Raw genomic sequence first — 23,143 nt, forward strand, 5'->3', positions numbered from 1 at the left:
AAAAGAGGGGGGTAGGATTGCTTCAATACTCAAACCCATCTTGCCAAGATCAGAATTTTCTGCCCACCGAGGAACCATCAACCAGCAGGGACATTTCTCTCACTCTCCAGTAGAGACCTTCTCCCTCCACATCCAGGGAGCTGCAGCCACTTAGGGAGCACCAACTTAGTCCTGGGATGGAAACAAGAGAGTGACAATGCATTTTTTTAAGTCATTCCAACCCCAGCAGTGTCCAGATCTGGGAGAAAGCACTGATCACACTTCTCACACCACTCAAGGAAGAAAGGCATTTTCTTCCTTGTCCCTTCCAGCTTTGGAAGATTTCTGTGGGAGCCTGACTCTACTTGTGCAGTTCAGAAACTGCACATCCATAAAGCATTCCCATGGGAACATTAATCTTCCCTCATGCCCTTCATTTCTTTATCCCAAATATTTTCCCTGATTATCCACAACCTAGAAAGAAGAAGTTCCCCTACTTTTCTACCACTGATTCCCTCATTTTTACTTCAAAGTATTTATTTAATGGAGCTTTTCTCAAGATTTATCCCCACAACTTTCCCTACATGCCCACTACTCATACTTCATCTTTCTCTGGAAGTGTTAATTCTCTACTCTGGGAGTATTGCCTCCAAAATTTTCCCTACCTGTCCACTACAGAGTTCCTTATTTTTCCCCCAAAATATTCATTCTGTCCCCTACAGATATATGCACAACTCCATTCCCTTAGGTCTTGTCACTGGTCACCAGAGGGGAAAGATCAGTGTCTGCCCCTCCTCTTCCCTTGTGCTTTGTATACATTTGATTTGCCAGGTCTTCAGGAATTTTAAGAATACATTTTTTTTTTTTAATCTGCAAATGCAGTTCCAGTATCAGATACTGTTTTCAGTATTATTGAAGAGATGATGAATCCCTTATCAAACAAAAAGCCGGTGAGCTTAGTGTTGTTTCAGCAAGCTACAATCAGCTTCTTAAAGGTTTCCTCTGAACAGCGCTGGGCTGCCTGCACTTCATTCTCCATGGAATTTGTGTTCCAGCCCCTCTGGTGTTCAGGATGCCCCTTATGCTGGGGGCAGCAATGGACACAGGCTGACTCCTTGGAAAATTGTTGCAGGAGGAGTTGGCTCTCCTCTTTGGGCTCCTGCAAGTTCAATTTGCAGATTTCTGTTTGATTTACGGGTTGCTGCTCGTGGAGCTGGAGGAGCCAGCAAAGAGTTGTTTCTTATCTTCTGTCTCTCTGTTACTTATGACCACTTAGGTCTTTATGACAGTGCTCCTTTATGAACTCCCAGCTTTAGAACTTTTTAAATCACAACAATTTTCAGGGCTGCCTCGCTTGTGGTTTATTCCAGTAATTTACTGCCTGCTCCTGGATTGTTTTTTTAAAAAAAAACAAAACAATGTATTTAGTCTCCTGTGGTAATTTTTCTATATTTTGTATCGAAGTTCTGTAAAGAATGTGAAGTTTCCAATATAAAGACAAGTGTTGTGTATGTCAGAGATCAAAGGTCATTATTACAGGATTCTTACAGTTGCTTTGGTAAATAGCCATGGGAAACACTCCCATGATGTGTGAGCTTTCAGATAAGCAGGAAGCTCAAATGGAATGAAACTCCAGATGCAGCTGCAAGAAACATAAGTTTTACACCCAAAAAAAGTGGGGGAGGGGGGTGGGTGGCAGAAAGTCAGGACAGCTACTTACGTAAATAATCTAAAATACAATTCTATTCCATCTGCAAGCAAGATACTTGTATGAGTGTGTGGATTGCTGCTCCCTCAGCTCCTTTGGGATAAAGCAAAAGGGGATGACTTGTTTATGCTTCTCTCTCTCTCCATCTTTGCTGCATTTAAATGAAGTATTTACTCATTCTGGTAAACTTTTTCATCATGGGCATTTTTCTGGTATTCCAGATTTGGTAATAAGGGTTGGTAACTTTTTAAATGGTGAAAAGGTGTTGGGGAAGATGAAACAGGAAAGCCTTACAAATATGATTGCCTGGCAAAAGATTTTGAGAATATGGAAACTATAAGCAAGATTGAAATAAGCTTTGAGATACCTTAGTTACTGAACAACTGGAAAACAATGGTATGGCCGGCTGAAGGTAATCCCCATTTCATGAAACAATACCCTCTGCTTACAGACAGGTCTAAGGGTCAGAGCAGACCCCACTAGCTTAGCAGAAGGGGTCCAAAGAGTAGTTTTTAGGGTTTAAAATGTAACACAGTATGGTAATGTAATGATTCTTATAGGCTGTATGTAAATGCTGTAGGATTTGTATCTTGTATTAGATTGGTTAGTAAGAACTAGAATATTCAACACAGAAGAAGATTTATTGTATTGTAACAGGAACCATTCATTCATTCTCTCTGCATTCTCTTCATCCTTTCTTTACCACACTCTTGCATTCATTCTCTTCATTCTCTCTCTCTACCACTCTCTACCTCTCTCTTTGTGGCCTGCTCCGAGCTGCGGCTGGCAGCTCCAAGCAGGGCCCCTCCACCCACACCCTCTGCAATAAACCGCAAGTCCCAAGACCTAGCTTGAGAGATCTCTCGTCTGCGTTTGTCCCGACTGTCCTGACCCCCTGCAGCTCCTACAAAAAGGATTCCTGACAGCAGCTGGAAGGGATTATTTTCCTACTTAGTCTATTACTGGATTGCTGTGACTGTCCCATCCCTGGAAGTGTCCAAGGCCAGGCTGGATGGGGCTCTGAGCAGCCTGGGGTAGTGGAAGGTATCCCTGCCCATGGCATGGGATTGGAACTGGATGGGCTTTAAGATCCTGTCCAACTCAAGTCATTCTGTGATTCTCACAGGGAGTGCATCTTTAAAAGTTCAGAGTTCAGACATTTCAGTCTTATGGCAGGATGCTTTTCACAGCACAGAACTTCGAACCTGTTTCAGTAGTCCTAAACCAGTTCATCAGGTGTTTCTGGATGTGGCACATACGCATGTGGTGGACTTGGTGGAGTTAGGTTTGCAGTTGGGCTGAAAAATCTTGAAGGTCTTTTCTAACCTAAATGATTCTGTAATTCTAAGAATAGGTTACAGATGTAGGTATGGGATAGCCAGATTGTCTTTTTCCCGAAGTGATCAGGCCTTCATAGGTAATTTCATTTGGTCACTGATGGGCAAAAAATGTTATGGCACTGTCATCTGTAATTCTGTGAAATGCCCAGTTTAATCTTGTATACAATGCATGATTACACATTTCCTTGTCATTAAAAAACCTGGGAAACATCTTTAAACCCTTCAACTTCAAATGGAGGATGAGCTTTTGTTTCCTCTGAAAGCTGAGTTTCACTGAGAATGCAGACCAGAATTTACAAGGGTTTCAGTACATCCCAAGTGAACTTTTACATTGTAATTAATTTATACTAACAAAAACTGAGGGCAAACTTGACCCCACTGCACTCAGGGAGAGTCTTTGCCTTCAGCATGGCCGAGATCAATATTAAGAATAATTGCAAGGTAGCTGTTAAAACTGAAGTTCAAGGTAGAAAAATTGGTTGGGTGTAAATCGTCTCTGCAGACAGGCTGTATTTTTTCCCTTGTTTTTCCTCTGCAGTCATCATGGCACAGATTTTTGGGCATTTAGACATATACAACTGTATATATTTTAATATATATTTAATTCACACAGGCTGCAGATGAGATCATTGTAGCAGAACTTACTTTGTCACTTGTAGGCCAGTAATGCATCTCTTAATAATCCAAACTTTCTAAATGTTAAGCTTCTTAGGAACCGAGAGGTTAAAGTCATGTACAGCTGTTAATAATGAACAAGCAAAAAAAAAAGAATTGTAGCAATGCTCACATACTGCACTCAAGGTCAGTGCCACAGGTAATGGCTCAGAGAACAAGTCAGACTCAAAACCAGCATTTGGACAAGAAGTTTGTGTCAAAACAATGAAATTAGTTCACATTTCACATCATTTATTTCGTAGAGCTGGAAATGGTATAACCAATATTTTTTTATAAACAAGTGCTTTAAAATTACCTACTGTGAATGGAAGGATGTTGTTTATTTTTTAAATTATGGAGCATTTTCTTGCAGAAAGATCCCTGCTTTCCTGATGCTGCTAATGACGTGATAATGCCTTGCAGCACTGTTTTGAGAAAGCCCAGGGCTGGTTTAAACCAGGCTCTTTGTGTCTGGCACAGTACAGCACCACCAGCACACCAGTGAATCCCAGGAATAATCCAGTTACAGGATCAAAGCCCACCAGACGAACTGAACTGGCTTCTCTCCCACCACTTATCTCCAGATCCAGCTTGGGATTCTCCACACAGCACTCTCAGGATGGTGTAAACATCGCCTAGAAGCTTAATATGGCAGATATTTTAACATAAGTAGCTTTTATTCTGGACTAGCTCTGTTAGAGTCATCCCCATGTTTAAATAAATATTTATACTTGGAATGTACATGGTAAAATTAAACTCTGTAATGAAATTGCTGCAGTAGTTGGTGGCTAAGTGGAGACTCGTGGCAGCATACTAATTCTGCACTGAATGTTAAAATATAGACAAAGTAAGAAAAACAGGTGGAACCACAGGCAAAAAAAATATCATTTTTTAGCAAATGCTTATAGCATCTTAACTATATTGAGATATTTGTAAAATTATAGAAAACTTAAATAGCAGTGATCTGCACCTCAGCTTCAAGCCTACTTTGATTTTTAACACAACAATTTTAGATGAAATATTTCTCCAAGAAACACACAGGATCGTTAACATTAGGAAAATATTCGTAATATTTTCTTAAGAACATGCAAACACTAACGAATTGCTGAGTTCTTTCTGCATCAGAGACAACACTTGGGAGTTCAAGGGCTTTTTGCTGAAATTCCAGGACAAATATTAATGGTGAGCTGAGCAGAGTTTCTCCTATGGAAATAGGAAACTTAGCTGCAGAGCAAAGCCTGGAATAAACATGTGGATTCAGCCATCATTTAGCTTAAGCAAAGCCACACAAAAATAGCTGCAAACTTCACTGAGCAGATGTGCCTCCCCTTCTGTCAACTTGGGATACTTCTTCCAGATCTTTAACTTTGCCTATTGGTTCTCCTTGTTACAGCTATTCTTATCCTTGCTGGGCATATTTAGTGATGAATTTACTTTCCCAAAGCCCACAAACTAAAAAAAAAAAAAAAAAAAAGTCTTCTAGTCTTGCCTGTGGAAAGTGTCACTGTGTGTAGGAATAAAGGAAAGATGCCTGGGGCTAGAAGGAGACCGAGGAAGGCAGCACACTCCTGTTCATGAAGAGGAATGAGGCTCTCCACAGAATGGAAACTGATTACTGGCTGCTGAAGTTGGTGGATTTCCCAAATTGGTGACATCTCTATGAACATGTGAATTGTGAGGAAAATTCAGACTAATGGTGGGTTGGGATTTGAGTCACCCAGCTGGGATTGCTCCACACATTCCTCAAGCCTTTCTGTGGAAAAGGATTAGTTTAGTACTGTCCCTTGGCTTGTATTTTCAGTGTTTAATGAAGTGACATGCTACCTCTGACCAGAATTCCATGAGAAGTGAGGGTCTGATCCTCTCACACTTGAGAAATATATCTGCTCTCCAACTACTTGCACGTACCTGTGTTATTCCGTATGCAGTAAGTCTTGGTGTAACGATGAGTCCAAATTAAAACAGACACAAACTCAACAAGACTGACACTTTAATGTCTGAGTGTTGTCCTACCCCCAGCTTCACTGAGTGGTGTAGCAGTGGTACCTCAGTGTCTCACCTCATCTGCCTTCTGAAATAAGGAGGATTCCAATGGGTTTCTACTTAGTCTTTATAATGAGAATCTGCAAAATCTCATTATCTGGCTTTTCATTTGGGGTGATTTGACAGTGCTGTGGCAGAATAACACCACTTAAATGAGTGTAGTGCTGGGTACAGGAATTAGGCCATCAAATCTGAAACCCTGCTAAGATAGTATGGGTGTCTCTGCTATTTGAAGCTCACTGAATCCCAGTGATGTGGGGTTCACCTAGACTTTGGGAAAGGGAGGTCTTTGCTTCTTAATCTGTTACTAATGCTGAAATATTATATTAAATAATAACATATTACATATATATGTATTCATATATATATTATATATATTCATATATAATATATATGAAATAATAATAAATAACGATGCTGGTTTGGATCCTCACTTATGTAGCAGGTTGGTAGTCAATGGGTGCTGTGCAGAGGAGTAATTTGTAATTCTTGGTTCTGAGACTCTCCATGTAAAGGGTAATCCCTTCCACTGGTGCTTCTGAGAGCAGGCAGGAAAGAAAAATGCTGAGCTGAGACAAAACAAGGTAAGAAAACTCTTGGGACTGGGATTCCTCAGATTTTTGTTTGAAAACCAGGACCCTGGGGCTAACATCAAGAACCTATTTGCTATTTTCATTGGCATGATAAGGCTGAAACCACCAACCATGCAAAGCTCTATTTCTCATAAAGTCCCATGACTAGGTATGGGCCGTGAGGGAACTGCTCTGACTGCACTAGCTTTGCTTCTTGGCAGTGGCTGGGGAGATGGATGAACTTCAGTGCTTTAAAATTAGTGTCTACAACATCATTTGTCTCACAATGGCTACTAAGAGCTGTTCCTCAGCCTCACAAGGAGCTGGAGCAGGCTCCATGGGCACACTATGCATTCAAGGATGGGTGTTGGTGTAGATGCTGTTATAAACCCATGAAAGAAAAGGAAAATGGAGGGAGCTCTTTCCACTGCTATTTTTATTCTGCCTTGCATCACATATACATGGATATTGAGTTCAGCCATTGCGCATTTTAAACAACAAGCCTGGTGTTGGGATCTCTGTGTTTAGTCCTTTGCATCCTGGGTGACCTTTGGTCTTCGTACATTATCTCTGTTTCCCACCTGTGAAAAGACAGCCTAAAGCACTCCACTCTTCAAAAGCCTTTCCTTGAGAAGAATCTATTCACTGTTATAGTAAGAACAATCATAAAGTGCTCAAAGCTGAGGGAAGGCTTATCCTACCTGGGAAGGCTGCACATATGGGGAATTAATAATTGCCAGATGTAATTACAGTCAAGCTGAGGCTGCCTTTCTGAGCAATGTACAGAGCAGACAGTTAATGCTATAAGGAAATCAGTGTCACAGCTTGTGCTGTAGCCCAGGTATGAGATGGAAAGTTCTTGTCAATTTGTTAATGAATTGGTGTACCATTAGGATAAAAAAATAATGAGCAGTAACACAGAACAGTGGAGTGGCTGGACTTCAAGGCCTGGAGAAGTCAGTTGTTTCCTGCAGCTGGCTCTCCTTTCCTGACAAGGAATGCTGCTGCAGCCTCACAGTAATGATTTTGTTGGTAGCTCTTCCTGAAAAGCAAAATAAGCACGATGAACCAAACTTGAGCCTGAGAAGCTGAACTTGCAAGCAGTGACACCCTTTTTCAGCTTTAATTAATTAAAATTAATCAATAGCTGGGACACAGCTGCTGACTAGAAAACCAGCATATGGAACTGATCTGTGATCATCTGAAGAAAATAAGAAGTTGTGCACACATTGGCCCTGCACCACTGTTACATCAATTGCTGTTTATATTTAAAACTCATCAGATTGACAGTGAGTTTGAGTTCTTACTGTGACTTGACTTTTGAAGGTTTTTGGAGAAAATGGCATGTGGAGATGAGCTTTGTGCTATCTATAGGATTTCCTGTCTCACAATAGCCCACCCAGTTGTCTTCTCTATAGCTGAATATTCATCCCTGTTAGGGATATGATAGAAATTCATGCCTATGAAATATAGATATATGTATTAAATATGGTATTAAAGGGGGGGACCAAGGTGTAATCCTAGGATGACGAGACCACAGCTGGCTGACGGGGGTGGGGGAGAAACGCGGTATTAACATATGAAGGAAACTCGGCTGCACAGGAGATGGTCGTTCATGGTGTCATGTACCAGAGGACACCCAGTGATGATGAAGATACATGAAGATGAACACATCCCAGATAACCAGGACCATCAGCACCTGCCATATGAATACAGGATTCTGGGAATCGGGGAAGGAACATCAATCTCTTCCCAGACAGGGTTTTGTGCAGCTTCGAGTGAAGAAAGGAACCAACATGAATATGATAAACTTCGAAAGGAGACAAAGAGACTCAGCCGCGGGCAAGTATAAGAATTGTCCCTGCGAAGCAGCAAGTGTGGATGAAGGGGCGTTCGGTGCGATAGAGGCCGGATCTGTGTCCACCCAGCCTGTATCCTGGGATCTGCGCTGTCATTTTTTTTTTGGTGGCTGTCGGGACTGTAATACAGTCGTGAATAAATTTTTTTGGTTTTATTTCATTACGATTGAGTCAATTTTTATTTTTACTTATAACAATCCCCAAGTAATGATGCACAGAAGATGAATTCTGTAATGCAGCAGAGTGCCAATAGCAGCTGTAGATTTGCTGTGCCCCGATGTTAGTACAGAACACAGAGGTTTCAGCGTCCCGCTACAAAGAATTGTGTGGTCAAAGCACCCTTCTTGCAGGTGTACTTGGGTCGTTGCTGGGCTTTTACTTGTAATTGTTCCTTCAAGTGATTTTAGCACGTTCCCTGTGGTGTGCAAAGTGTACATAGATGTAACAATCAATTCAAACCTCTCTCAGGCTGAGAGATGCTTGAAATCTCTTGGAGAAAGTCATATGTAGAAATACCTGATTCTGCACATTTCTCTCAGGGGGATGGAACTAACCTCTGTTTTGCTCCTGGCCTTGATCACAGAACAGATGGAGCTGGAAGGGACCTCTGGAGATCACCCAGTCCAAGCCCCCTGCTCAAGCAGGTTCACTTGGAGCAGGTTGCAGAGGATCACATCCAGATGAGTTTTAAATGTCTCTAGAGAAAGAGATTCTACACTCTCTCTGGACAGCCTTTTCCAGTGCTCTGTCACCCGCATAGTAAAAAATTTTTCCTCATGTTCAAATGGAACTTTCTGTGTTCAAGTTTGTGCCCATTGCCCTTTGTCTTATCACTGGGCACCACTGAAAAGAGCCTGTTCGCCTCTTCTTGACACACACCCTCAAAATATTTGGACATATTGGTAATATCCCATCTCAGTTGTCTCTTCTCCATTCTTCCTCATCAGCTATTACTGTCCAGACAGCTACTATATATCTTGGATTAAGGGATTCTTTCAAAAATCCCAGCTTTTACTAAAGGAGATTTCTGAAGTCGGGACTTCCAGTGCCTTGTTTACAGTCAGTCACTGAGCTGAGCAGTGCTGCCCTTGAAAGAGTCCTCCAGAACATATCCACCAGGCAGAGCTCAGATTAGACCAGATGGTGGTCCTCATTACCAGAAAGTAAGTGGGAACAGAAGGTTCACCATGGTGTGTGTAGCAGAAACTGGGAATATGCAAGGAATCCAAATGTCTCAGAGGGAGATCCTCCCTGGGGCTGCACCTGCTCCCCAGGCCACAGAGCCAGAAAAATCACAGCAGTGGCATTGTATTCCTCAGCATCTGGGCTGGTATTGTCACCACGGGGAACCTCTCATTTAAGTGACAGACAGGGATGGCCACAGAGACAGGTAAATCCCTAGTTCAGAAATATCCCCTGCAGATCTGCCTGCTCTACTGGGTAATGCTTCTCTTTAAAATATCATTCTGTGCTAGCTTGCCATTTCCCCCTCCTGCCAGCTACAGAGCTGGTCTAGAAAGCTGGAGGGGCCTTTTTTTTGTGAAGTGGGAGCATTCAAGCAGAGAGGCAGATCTGCTGCAGGGCACCAACAAATAAATGATACCAGCCCTCATGAAACAGAGTGCAGATGGAAATTTCAGCTGTCACAGAGATATTCTTGTTCCTCCTGCAACAGCATGGTATTTACCTCACCAAGACAGAGGCACTCTGATGTCTTCACCTGTAGGTTCTTGCCTTCAGAAGCTGCTTGTGTAGGTTTCAAATCTAAGACAAATACCTACAACAAGGGATGGAGGGGAAAGACAAGCATAATATGACTGGCGGTTGCCATTTTGTCTCTTGGCATCTCTTCTTTCTGGGTTTTGTTCAAAGATACATTATCTTTGTGTGCTCAACCCCCTCCTTATCCTGCCCTGCTGGAGGAGCTGCTGCCCCTGGCCCAGGCCTGGTGAGGGACATCAGAACATGTAAACCAACTTTTCCCACAGTCCTGGAGTCCCTGGAAAGGGTGTGTGTCCGTCTGAGGTGCACATGAGCACAACCCCTCCCAGTCTGGAAGTGTGTTATGCTTGTCCCCCCTGCTGGCTTCCTTCCAAGCTCCTTCCTCTCATTCTCATCCTCTCCACAGCAATAGCCCATGGAATCTCATTCAGCCATTTCACAATAACACTGTATTGATGCTGGAAGTTCAGATCATTATTTACAGATATTACTTCCCCCTGTGACACTCCAAAAGCTGCCGGCAGGCCTGCACGGCACTTTTGCCAGCTGCCTTCACAAGGAAAGCAAATTCCAGGTTGATCAGTCTTGAGACCTGGGGCAGAGAAGGGGATGTGAGCTCTGAGCAGAGCAAGATCTCACTTTTGACACCTCCTTTTTGGGAATGCCATGGCTGCTTTTGGGTTGGATGAGACAAATATTTGAAACTGCCTGAAACCCATGTTGGTTGAAATCACTTGGGGCCTGTGTCAGTCTCCAGCTCTCCTTTGATGTGTGTTTCCCAGCTTGTTAATGCAGGAGCAATCAGCTGCATCATTTTTATGGGAAGAAGGAGGGCAGCTTGCCTTAATGTCTTCCTACATGCCAAAAAAGACATGTTGAATTTTAAAATGCCCCTACACACTCAGTGCAGCTTTGGTAGCTCACTGTGGAGGCCCACACTGATTGCTGCAGCCTATAGGGATTCTGTTGGCTGAGTGACAATAGGGGACAGGAAGGACCTGTGATTTTTAAGTCCTTTATCCATCATACTTTATCAATAAGAAACACAACATAGTTTGTCCTGTGTTACTGGAACATTCCCATGATCTCCTGTGTTTGCAGGAGAGGGGGAGTTCAGTTTGTCCCCTGCAGGGACATGCCTGTTTATAAATGTTTATTTATTAATTATATTGACTAACCTGGCAGACCATTACAGGCATGCTGTCTACAGAAGAAACCATGCAAAGCTCATCACTGTATCTTTTTCATAAAGCATAGCTGATTTAGACAGACCATTTACAGGTGGTGAATCAAAATGCTTGCTGCTGGTCAGTACTCCTCAAGACCTAATCCTGAGGAGAGGTGGCACTTCCATTCCCTGCTTTCATTCACCATTCAGCCAGGAACACAAGCTTTTCGTAGGTAGTCTCCAGTTAGTTCTCAGCTTTGAATTATTTCTGTTTCAGATTATTCAGCTTTTCCAGCTCCAATATCCTTTCTGCACGTGTAGAAAAATCCCTTTATCAAAAGCTGGTTCACTGCAGCCAATTCTTCTTCCAGATGTTCAGATGGTAATTCCATCAGCTGGGCTGATTTTATGTTCTTTAAAACTTTAGTAGCAAATGCTCATTATTTTCACCCTGAATTTAATTTTAAAATATATATACTAAACTTACCTTTTATACTCAATGTAAAAATTTCACACTTTATTTTAAATAGGCTATTTGTTATGTATCTTATGTTATGTATGTTATGTTAAGTATGCTATTTAATTATTATGAATCCAGCTTAAGTGTTTACTTCTGTATATGTAAAAATATAGACATATGCTTTAAAAGAAAACAAGATTTTTAAAAATCATCCAGTCTAAACCCCTGATTCCCAAACATGAAAGAGGACATTTGTGTTTGAAAAACACTTGCCGGAAGATAATGATTACTTCTGACTTGTTTTATCTTAAAAGGGAAAATATCATTCCTCAGATGCCTGAGATGGACTAAAACATCTTTTAATGTCCCCTGCATGTGATTTGTGTATAAATTAAAGGCCTCATATAGTAATTTCCCGCCTTTTTTTTTATTATTATTTTCAGGTGGTTTGTGTACAAATATAGCAGTGCTGTATGAAAGTACACAAGAATTAATCTGAGTAAGGGGAAGTGGAAACGAAATTATTTGGAAATGCTGCAATAGTTATTTCCAGAACCCAGGATTAGGAAAAAAATACCCTCAGCACTGACTTTGATCACTTACATTTGAAACTTCTTTAAAGAACCTTTGTAAGAGAAAACTATTCTTTTAGGAACCAAAGCTGCTTTACTAGAAGATGCACATGGCTGTTCTCTGAAACTGAAGCAGACCTTCTGCTCCCGGAGGCCTTGGTGAAACCTGCTTGGTGCACTCTTACCACTGTCTCTTTAAAGAAGTTCTCAGGAGCTTTTGGCAGGAAGACAAAACACCATAGGACTGCTCATGCAGGATCCCTCGTGCCTGTGCATTAGCAAATTGGGCATTAATGAGCTGATAGGGCTTGTAAAGTTTGGCGGGAGGCATTTAGCCAAGCAGATGTGATCGCTGCAGGCATTGCCGTGAAGCAAGCTGCCAGAGGAGGTGTGGCTCCCATCCTCAGTAAGGTCAGACTCGGGATGTCATTAATCTCATCTAAGGTGCATGTTTGCATGAATCTCATCTGAGGTGCATGTTTGCTTATCTGCCCTTATGTTGTGCTCGCCTGCTTCCTGTGCCTTCCTTTTTCTGCTGCACGTGTTTGAACTTTTATCACTCACAATATGTGTTGCATCCAGGCTGTTCTTGTCCCTGTGCAGGAGCTGCAGTGGCAGCAGGACACATTAAATGGATGCAGAAGGTACAGCTGAACAAGACAGAGAGACCCTGCAGAACTCCTGTGCTCTTTGTCCTAGCCTTCAACTCCTAACTTGGTCTCCATCACCTTTTCCAGGCTAATCTGTGGATGAACACATGCATTCCCATGAAATAGCTCAATGTTTATATTGTGATTTTCTTATTATTTTGCTTAGCTACTGTTCTTGGAATATTTGCTTTCATGAAAATCCTAAATATCCATCTCTTCATCTGAAATGCATTGCTCTGTTTCTCTCAAAATGTTAAAATAAATTCTTTGTCAGGGGTGGAAGTTAGAATGTTTGACCAGCTTTAACAGGGACATTGTTGAATAAGTGCAATCTAAAAAATCTAAAAGAAGAAACCCTTCACTGTGAGGGTGGTGAGGCCCTGGCACAGGTTTCCTGGAGAAGTTGTGGATGCTCCATCCCTGGAAGTGTTTCAGGCCAGGCTGGATGGGGATCTGAGCAACCTGGGATAGTCGAAGGTGTCCCTGCCCATGGCAGGGGGCTCAAACTGGATGGGCTTTAAGGTCCCTTCCAACCCAAACCATTCTGTGATTTGGTGACATCCAGATTTCAACTGTGTAATGACTTCAGTGAGATATTCAGGCATTTTTGCAACGGGAAGAGGCAACTATTTCTCCAATTCACAGGCAGACAACTGAAATTCAGTCATCCTGCACACCTTCCAGCAGGAAGGCTGAAGGGTAATTTTAGTTTTTACCCCGTTGTTTGTCTCATGCATGGTCCTCAAGTAATTTGATTTAGGTATAGAATGTAAATATTTTATTTTTATAGCCTTAGTGAAGTTCTAGTTATAAACTATTCCTATCAGCCATACTCACTCAGACATTACTTACTCCCCACTTAAACAAAATCCCTTTGTTTCTTCTTCTACTTATCCTTAACACAAAAAGACAGGGCCCACAAGTGAAGTGGAGAATAAAGATAATTTTGATGTCTTTTCTACCTAAAAAATAGATATCTTCCATGAATGAAAGTTTTATTCTCCACATCTGTGGAGAGTGGGAGAGAGAGAGAGAGACGGGGAGATCAAAACCAATAGTACCTAAATTGATGATAACCATTTCTTTGTGCTCCCTTGGAGCTGTATTTTCCATGTTTGTCTCTTCTTTCAGGACAAAATAATCCCTGTTTTCTGGCTGTCTGTCTCTTTGCTCAGAGCATGGCAAGCACCCTGATGACTGATACAGTGAGACAGCTCAGTGACTACTCCAGTCAGCCCCTAAGACTTTCCTTATCACTTCTTGTCTCTCCAGAGCAGAAGATTCCAGTAATCTCAAGTGATTAACTTTCTTGGGTCCTGCCACCTGATTGACTCAGCTGGGGAGCCTGGTTTGGCTTCCCACCTCAGTGAGTCACCAGCAAAAGGCATTTCCAGAGAGGTCAGTCCAGGAACAAATAATGTGAATGCATCTCTTGGAGATGGGAAGAAAACGCAGTCCCTGCTCCCATCTGGGCAGGATGCTGTCGCCTTCCTCCGCAGCCTCTCAGCCCAAATATTTTAGGAATGTCTGAAGCGCGTTGTTTTCCCATTCCCCAAGGCCACTTAAAGCCCGAGCCCAGGGCCTGGCTGGCCGAGCCGGCTCTGACACTGCTTCATTGTGTGAGCTGCACAGAGTGGCTGCGGTTGTTGCAGCATGCGACATCTGCACTCAGCATGGCTGCTCCTGCAGGGAATGCTCGGGGGGAACAAACCCTTCGGCTGCTCTGCAGCATCACAGCCTCGCACTGTTTGAGATTCCCCTCAGAGAGGTGCTTCATGGCTGTCCCGGTGCTGGGGCGATTTGGGGAGTGCCTGTCAGCCTGGTTCTGTCAGGATTGTGCAAAGATCACCTTGAGCAGCACTTCAAGTGGTTCTTCATTACCAGCTCAAAGTTGATGCCAAGAACAAACCAGGAGATGTGCTTGGGTATCTGAGAAAATTCAGGAAAATATTCACACAATTCCCCAGGCAATGGGATGTGGAAAGACATTTTGAAAGGAATGAAAGAAATATGTGCTCAGAACTAGTGGGAAGTGAAAACTGAGAGTTATCCTGGTGGCTGGAGAGCAAAGCTTAGGTGTAGGATGTCATCAACAGCCAGGCATGGATGAATGGTGGCAGTGAGGTCAGCTGTGATTAACAATGTGCTTGTTCAAGGGATGAGTTTGGCTGTGGCTAGAAGGCAGGTCTCCTCCAGATTAGGCAGATGCTACAAAGAGAGTCTCTGGTAGGGTTGTTATATCCTGCTGCATCCAGCACGCCTGCTTTGCTCTGATAACACTTTGCTGTGCTTCACAGACTCGGGTATGTGCCTTGCTGTGGCAGCCGCGTGTGTGCATTTCAGTGGAGTGGTGCTTATCTGGGACATTCCAGTGTGTGGGAAAAGTTACTGCTGGCACCTCTATGCCAGTTCCTGACTCCTCTGCTAAACATTTTATCCAGTGTTTGAAGTTAAACACTTACGCAAAGGGCTTCTCTTCAGCTCCATCAAATACTGACTATACCAGAAATCCTCTCCTTAGTGTGAGCAACAATTATCTGCTGATACTGAAATTGAGAGAATGCTGTAACAGGTACAGGTATGTGAAGCTAATGAAGATTTCAGCCCAGTTAAGGTGCATTTATACCTAAATTAGTGAGTGGGAGACCTCCAGGGAGAGGAAAAAAATGTTTGGTAGACCTGCAGAAATTTAAGAATGTAAAACTTTCTCAAAGTGTAACCTTTCCTGTCCTGCTTTTGATTACAACGATTCAGAGTAATGGGAAGACATTGGTCTGGAACACCCAATCTTTTCAAGCAGCTGTGCTATTGCTATGGTATGGATTCCTCCAACTGACCCTGATGTGATTCCTGCTCATGTCAAGAGGTTTTCTCTTGCTTACATTTTACACAAAATATGCAGCATCTTCTGATTTGTAACACTGCTCTTTGTGATTTCCAGATCCACACTGACACATCTCTGAGGTTCATGCTGGAGAGGTTTCTCCAGCTAATTACATTTTCACCCTCATAGGTATGTGAAATTTTATGGAAATCTTCCTTGTCTACTGGAAAAGGAACTGGAGTTTGCTTTTTCTTGATTTTCAGGGGTTAATTACACATCATTCCAGATCAAATACACAAGACTGATTATCTGAAACTGGGCACCCAGAAGGGTCCCAAGTACTGGGGCAGATTGGTCACTTCTTAAACGACTTTCTGCTTTTTGGGGAGTTGAAACCAGAAGCTTCAGGACAGAGAAACTTTAGACCAGAAACTTTGCAGCAGAGCCAAGACAGGACAGCATCTCTTCCATCAGTTTAGCAGCAGCTTCAGTGTGCGGGGCTTTTCCTCATATTTTTAAACACTGTGGGAAGAGCCAGGGATGGAACAGCTGAGGTCAGACATTTGCCTGTTTTGGGGGTACAGTTTGGGAGCATTTTATACTTCAGCTGCTCTAGATTATGAAAACCAGGACAACTTCTACAGCCCAGCTACAATAGTTGGTCAGAAGAGCAAATATTTCCAAGGTAATGGCTTTTAACAGTAAAACTGTACTGCTGCTGAGAGAGTGAATTCCAGCTCCCTCATGTGAAAGATGCTCTCAGGACAAAAGCACCATTTTCTCTGCTTATACCTCCATCTGTACAAGGTGCTTTTGCTGGCATAGCTCTGCCTTCAGAGGATCTTAGCACAGCCCTGATGATACAACTGTGCCAGGAGAGTCAGTGGTGGAGCCCTGACCTGAAAACACCCTGGCTTAGCTGTGGGGTTAATAGCTGGCTGGGAGAAAAAAAAAAAAAAAAAAAAAAAAAAAAAAAAAAAAAAAAAAGGAGTCACTGAGTCCACTTTCTGAGCTGTCCTGAAGTGAAAGCCATGCACAGCCCGGGTGGGAAACCATTGTTCTTTGGGAAGGAGATCCCTCATCTCTTTCAGCTATTGTATTTTGGGGAACAGGTTTGATCTAAAGGAAAACCTTTGGGGCCCAACAAAATGCTGAATTTATTTACAAAAAGTTCTTAAGAATTGGCTGTGATATACATGGCTTGTAATTGTCTTTCAGTGCCTTCCTCATGAGCTAGCACTGATAGAATCACAGAATTATAGAATGGGTTGAGTTGGAAGCCACCTCAAGGATCATCCAGTTCCCACCCCCTACCATAGGCAGGGACACCTTCCACTATCCCAGGTTGCTCAGAGCCCCAGCCAGCCTGGCCTTGGACACTTCCAGGGATGGGGCAGCCACAGCTTCTCTGGGTACCCTGTGCCAGGGCCTCACCTGGCCCTGAATAGGTGAAGAATTTTTTCTTAAAATCACCTGTTTTGTGATAGGGATCTTGGAGCTCATCTGCTCACCCCACTGACCCTGAAAATTAACTGCACTAGGACATTACTCCTGGCTGTGAGTGTGTGGGAGATGGGATGTACCGCCCAAAGAAAATCCTGTTAGAAAGTGCACATGGCTCCTTCAAAATGCTTCTGACAGCTCTCAAAATTCTGGGCTTAATGCCATTTATTGATTTGTTACCATGGAGATGGTGTGTGTTCCCAGTGCAGTGAGGGAAAAGCTCTTTTCCTTCACCTCCTCATGGAATGAGCAATGCTGGAAAATGCTCTTACTCCTTGTAACGTCCCCAAGCCTGCACAGGAGGGACCAGTAAGTTGTTTGCCGTCTCAGAGGCTGCTGCATTTTCACAAAGGTGGAGAAAATCAACCATTCCTTGTAAACCAGCCTGGAGCAAAAAGGTCTACGCTATTCTGGGAGATGAGAGATCAGCACAGCAGAAAGCTTTATCAGAGATTTGTCTTAACTTGCAAAGGTATTTTCTTTGATGAAAGAATCCAAACAGTTGTTTGAAATGTTCTGTCTGCTAAGATTTGTTTTCAGAGATCTCTCTCATGCCATCCTGACAAATAAAACCCTTCTGCATTAGGTTTTTTAATAAACATCTTCACTTTCTGAATTAAAAATTCAAAGTGCAAAAAATGCAATCAACAGAAAATTCAGTTCAAAAAAACAAAGGCTGAAGAATAGCAGATCCATATTTGTTCTGAGTGCTTGTTCTTGGGCAAGTCCAAGCCCAGCCATTTCAGGAAGGATGGAGTGCTGGAATGGGATCCCTGTGATTCAGCCTGGTGTGACCTGGAGCGTGATCAGCACTCACCCATCAGCTGACAGCAAACTGGTAAGATTTGCTGTAGAATTGATGAAAATTTGAGGAAAATGGGCCAAAAGACCTGCTGCAGAGCATCAGAACCATAGGTAGACACCAAAGTTTTGAAACAGAGGTACTAGAAAGAGAAGATACCAAAGAAACCCAGGTATTTTAAAATTGCCTTTCTCTTCTCATAGTCTGAAATTTAGTCCTGCTGTTTAACCTGAAACACACTGGAACTGTGTGGACAATGTGACAGGCTGGTAACTTGCCAGAAAAAAAAAAGTGGTTTGGATTGTCTTGTCCTCTTTGCAAACTGTGCTCAAAAAGCAAATTATACCTTCCCACTTTTGCTAGGAATTCAAAATGTTTAATGCTTTCAACATGTCACCAATACTTTTCCCATTTTGAATGTAAACTTCCACTTCTCTGTATGTTATGGTCGGAAACAGAGCACAAGCAAATTGTCTTTTCCATGAACAAAACATTTTGTTTTCTCTTACCCAGCTCTTGGAGAAGGGATGGGAGGAAGAGCTTTGAGTCAACTCCAAACAAAACTGAGAGTTAGTTGGCTGAACCTCTTGGTCTGTTACTTGTATGGCTCCACTCCTGAAGGAGCCTTTCTGCCATGGAGCTGGTAAAGCCAAGGCTGGTTTTTGGCGTGGCTGCGAGGCTGTTGATTGAGTGCACTGAGCCCCTTACTCTGTATAAATGAGAGTAATGCTCGTACAAATGTAGCAAGGATCACTGTATTAAAACTTGCACCATGTTTATCCTCAGCACTGAGGCAAAGCGCTGGCATGGGCGCACTGCAGATTTAACCGGGGTGTCACTCGGTGCTGCGGTGCTGCTTCCTGCCAGCTGCAGCACCGGGCTCGCTCTCGGGGACTGCGGCCAGACCCCTTCCCTTGCTGAGGAGTGATTCGGCGGATCTCGGGCCGCTTCAGCGCAGCGCAGACCGGGGACATTCGTCGGTATCCCGAGGTGGGCAGGGAAGGCCGGGTCCCAGGCAGAGCATCCTGGGCTGCTCCAAGGGAGCTGGCAGAGTCACGGTTCCTGTGGGTGTTTAAGCCTGGACGTGTCGCTTGGTACCAGGGTGAGGTTCGCGCCGTACTGTTCAGTCACATGCTGTGCTCCATGATCTCTGAGATCTCGTACAGCCCCAGCGATGCTGTGATTACCCGTAAGGGGCACTGGCAACTCGAACACTCGCACCACCCCCCGCCGGCTCCCTCATGGCCAGCCCCGGCAGCCGCGGCGGGCGGTGCCTCGGCCGGGCGGGGCAGAGCGGCGGCTCGGGGCCGGTCCCGGGGCCGCGGGCGGAGTGGGGCGGAGAGGCGCGGGCGGGACGGCGGCGGGGGCTGCCCGGAGCCGGCGGAGGCGCGGCCGCCCCGGAGGGCTCTGCGCGTTTCGGCCGCAGGTAAGGGAAGCTCGCGGGTCCGGCTCCGAGACCGCTCGGAAATGACTGCGGCAACTTGGTGTCCCGGCGAGATGAGCCCCGCCGTGCCCTGCTCCGGTGGTTCCTCCTCTGCCGCCGCCAAGGCCCGGGGCCCCGGCAGCGGGGCCGGGGCCGCCCGTGGACGGGAGCGCCGCGTGTGCCCGGAGCGGGGGACAACGGGGGGGGGGAGGGGGCTGCTGCGCCACCACATCCCGCCAGTCTCTGTCCCCGCTTCGTGTCCCTGTCCCCGTGCCCTTCCACATCCCGCCAGTCTCTGTCCCCGCTTCCTGTCCCTGTCCTCGTGCCCCGCCACATCCCGCCAGCCTCTGTCCCCGCTTCGTGTCCCTGTCCCCGTGCCGTGTCCCAGCCCCCTGCTCCTCCTGCGTGTCCATGGTCCCCCCTGCATGTCACTGTCTCCCTACCGTCTCCCAGTGCTTTCAGCACTCCCGACTTTCTGTGCTGGATCTGACGTAACTTTTCGGGAAGTTTTGGGGAGAGGTTGGCATTCTCCGGTTTCATCTTTTCAGGCTCTAGTAGGACGCTTCAGGCACTGATGTTCTGAAGGTGCAGTTATGAGTTTTATCTAGAGCTAACAAATGTGGTTTGATTTAAGGCCTGAAGTTCTTACATCTTGTAATTACTTTTTCGAGGTCTGTTTCTGTTCGAGCCGTGACTTCTACCAGCTGAAATAGGTGTGCTTGCTCACACCGTGGCTGGCTGCAGCTGGAACTATAAAAAGCTGCTTTTCACCTCTTTGGCTGTTTCTGGGGAGGAAATGTTCGATGCTTGGCTGTGCTATAACATGTGTGTGCTCCGTCGTGTGAGTGAGGAGCACAAGGAAGTTTCAGGCTGGGTTTGGCTGTGCCTGAGCCTACAGAGACTGCAGGCTCTCCTCATTCTGGCCCGAGCACAGCCACTGCCAGCAGTACCGTGTGTAGGCTCTGTGTGATTGCACCAGCAGCACATTGAGCAATACAAGTGTAGCTGCATTCCAAAAAGTAAACAGCTGAAATGGGTCAGGAGTGGAAATATTCTCCATGCTTACACCGTGGAGCTTTGGGGAAGATGTCCCAGAATGTCAGCTCGGCATTTATTGCCTCTCTTAAAGGGAGCAGCTGTATGTTGAGGATTTACGTTTGTGAAGGATGTAAGAGTAGGTGCTTTCAGTGAGGCAGCATGGCAGGTTGGTTTGGGAGGTGTTCTAGAAAGTAGGAAAACAGAAATCTGCTTCAGCTCTCTGTTTCAAGTGTAGCAAGGATTTTGGTCTCTTAACTTCATCAGATCACTAAGAAATGAAGAGCGAGAGCACTCCCTGCTTTAGCTAAATACCCGTCCCGGCGGAGTTTTGGATTTAGCACAGCTTCTTGAAAAGCTGTATCAGAGATCAGCTGCTGGCAGTGACAGTGGCTGTCAGTGGTGTGCTGTGGTGCTCACACATGAGGATTGATGTTCCCATGCCAGGAGGATGAAGTTGGTGTTCCTCTCCTCCCTGAAGGCAGCAGGAGCCTCACCTGTTTGCCCGGCTGTGAGGGGGGCCCTGAGGAGCAGGTTCCCTCTTCAGCAGCCCATCTCCTGCCTTGAGCCCTGGGATTTCATCCATTTGCTGCATCTGGGTGTAAGAGTTGTGCTGAGGAATGTTGAAGTTGGTTTGTCCAGTGCACTTGTGTCTGCAGCAGATCCAGGCTCTGCTTTGTCCCTGACATGCAGGGTGGAGTGACTTGAAGGCAGGGCTGTACCATGGGGCAGGAACCATGGTGAATTTCATCTTTTTTCCTACTTAGATGCGAGTCCTGTTTCCTTTCTGGGTTTTGCTGCCAGGGCAGTGTGACACACACTGCAGGAAGGAGAGGGGTGTCACTGGAAATGTCTGTGGAGGTGCATGGGGAGGCTTTGCCTGTGACCCTGGCAACAGGAGGGTAATTGTTAACATTCCTGAAATGACAGCCATTCCCAGGAGACTGAGGTTCCCAGGTGGTGCTGCCGGCCTGGCTGGTCCCATTGGTCCCTGGTGATGAGCAGGACAAAGTCTGGTCACTACTGACTGGCCAGCTCAGGGTGGCCTGAGGACAGGCAGAGCTGTGTGTGAGGAGGTGCTCAGTGCAGTGTCCTTTAGGAGGTTAAATCTCTTTAGTCCATGCAAGTGGGACTTCTCTGATGTTTCTTTCCCCACCTAAAGGAACACTTCCAGTGAAGTGGAAATCCTTCCCCTGAAGATCTTTGAAGCCAGCAAAGGTTTAGTCACTTTCTTGTCAGTGCTGCAATTGCATAAAACCGGGCCTTTGGCTTGCTAAGCACAAGGAAGTTGCTGTGAACTCCTTTGAGGATCTGACTGGTTTTCTTTGTTGTGCTTTGTGTGTTTTTTTCTGGGAAGGTGGAGGGAGCACAGAGGGGACCAAATCCCAAATCTGGGACAGATGTTCCAAAAACATATCCCTGGGGAGTCTGCTGTTTTGCCGTTGTTTTCAATAGAGAAGGTAGGAACGAAATATTAGGCAGGATTTAGGTGGTTGATAAAATATCCTGTGGTGTTAGGGGTGGTTAGTAAAGCTCCTGCCCCACTGCTGAATTTTCATGCCCTTCCTCAAGGAGGTGCTAGTAACTTTTGCCTCAGCTGCTAAATGGTGATGTGCAAGTTAGGTTAGTATATCTGAGATAGCTTCTTCTTGTACTTACCTTGGTGATTATCAGGGCTTCAAAGCAAAACTGAAGTTATGTGGCTGCTTTAAAGTGTGCAATTATGATCTGACCCATTTCTGCCTGGCCAAACTACATCTCTAAACTTACAGAAGCAAGGAACAGGTTTATTGCAAGGTTCAGGCAAGTTTTATTGTGTACGTTTCTCTTGTGTGGAACATGTGCATGCAGCTGTGCATTGAGGATACATAAAACCACTTAATATCTTCATAGGTAAAACTATTTAATACCTTCCTATACTTAGGCTGAATAGTGAACCTCTTCCCCCATTAGTAATTGTGAAATCCCATTAGTGATCCCATTAGTGACTTTGCTTTTGAATCCAGCCCAGGAAAGGTGAACTACTGTTTCCTTGCCTCATGCTTACTGCTGATGTTTATGCCCACATGTTTATTTAACATTTACTGTAAATTCCCACCCTGGCTGAGTGAAGACAGGGTGATCATTTAATGACAGCTTCAGAAGTCACAGGTAGCCCCTTTGGAGATGTCTGGGTTGCAACCATTAACCTTTGCATCATGCAGAAAAGGCTCTGTACTATTCCCCAGAGATTACGTCTCTTTCTCTGCATTTGGAAACGTCAGCAACTAATCCAGAATGAAAACCTGGTCATCTTAGAGGTCAGTGTTTCTCTTGCCATGTTTGTTACCTGCACTTGTTGTGTGTTTCCATTTTGAGGTGACTTCAGCAGAGATCACGGTAAGTTCTGACACCTCTCAGTGGGTCTGTTGTGGAATCTTTGTTTTGGATCTCTCTCTCCCTAGGGAGGGTGCTTAGCTGGGAACATACCTTGAGATGCAGGGAATGATGCATTTTTATATTCTCTCCTTTTTATTCCCCCTTTCTCTTGCTCACAAATTGACCTGTGTATTGACTCAGCTCATACTGAAGACAGTGGCTGTTAGTTACTTTTCTAGTAGTGCTTGCTGCCAAAATAGTACTTTATTTGTGCTTAAAGGATGGAATTTTCAATTAATGATTCAGTCATCTCACTGGATTCACAGTTGCTTGCTCAGGCTGTGTATTGCTCTTGCTATGGGTACGTACAATTTTCTGGTGTCCTTTAGCTTCCAGACCACTTTGTTTTTCTGTGACTCCTGCAGTACATGAGGAAAGTGTTCTGGGTTAAAGCTGTCTCCTTTTTCCATT

The 23,143-nt window shown here is 44.6% G+C and overlaps 2 protein-coding genes and 1 long non-coding RNA gene across 11 annotated transcripts in view; 2 read left to right on the top strand and 1 right to left on the bottom strand.

The window, feature by feature from the left end:
• Window positions 1-23,143, top strand: part of LOC135300815 (NADH-cytochrome b5 reductase 3) — a 94,011-nt gene that overhangs the window by 18,158 nt on the left and 52,710 nt on the right. Inside the window, exon 9 of one of the 7 annotated variants that reach the window (XM_064420715.1) lies at window positions 12,158-12,255. The exons of 1 other annotated variant lie outside the window; for it this stretch is intronic. In XM_064420715.1, the coding sequence (XP_064276785.1) occupies window positions 12,158-12,240 (83 nt within the window). In that variant the 3' untranslated portion in view covers window positions 12,241-12,255. Of the gene's footprint in view, window positions 1-861; window positions 4,451-6,224; window positions 6,260-12,157; window positions 12,256-23,143 lie in introns of those variants that run through there. 5 more of the 7 variants (XM_064420719.1, XM_064420713.1, XM_064420717.1 and 2 more) reach the window with 5 other exon arrangements.
• Window positions 4,821-19,013, bottom strand: LOC135300817 (uncharacterized). Of its 3 annotated transcripts, none has more exons than XR_010362590.1 (3): window positions 17,327-19,013; window positions 9,843-9,932; window positions 4,821-7,338 (listed from the first exon to the last, which is right to left on the bottom strand). It is a non-coding gene; the product is annotated as an uncharacterized LOC135300817 (long non-coding RNA). The 3 variants fall into 3 exon arrangements; XR_010362588.1 differs by having other exon boundaries at window positions 17,235-19,013; XR_010362589.1 differs by lacking the exon at window positions 9,843-9,932 and having other exon boundaries at window positions 17,235-19,013.
• Window positions 19,144-23,143, top strand: part of PPFIBP1 (PPFIA binding protein 1) — a 104,790-nt gene continuing 100,790 nt past the window's right edge. The window contains exon 1 of the mRNA XM_064420689.1: window positions 19,144-19,282. The gene's annotated coding sequence lies outside the window, so the exon portion shown is untranslated. The remainder of the gene's footprint in view (window positions 19,283-23,143) is intronic.

This window comes from Passer domesticus, chromosome 5, assembly GCF_036417665.1.
Source record: "Passer domesticus isolate bPasDom1 chromosome 5, bPasDom1.hap1, whole genome shotgun sequence".
Classification (NCBI taxonomy): Eukaryota; Metazoa; Chordata; class Aves; order Passeriformes; family Passeridae; genus Passer; species Passer domesticus.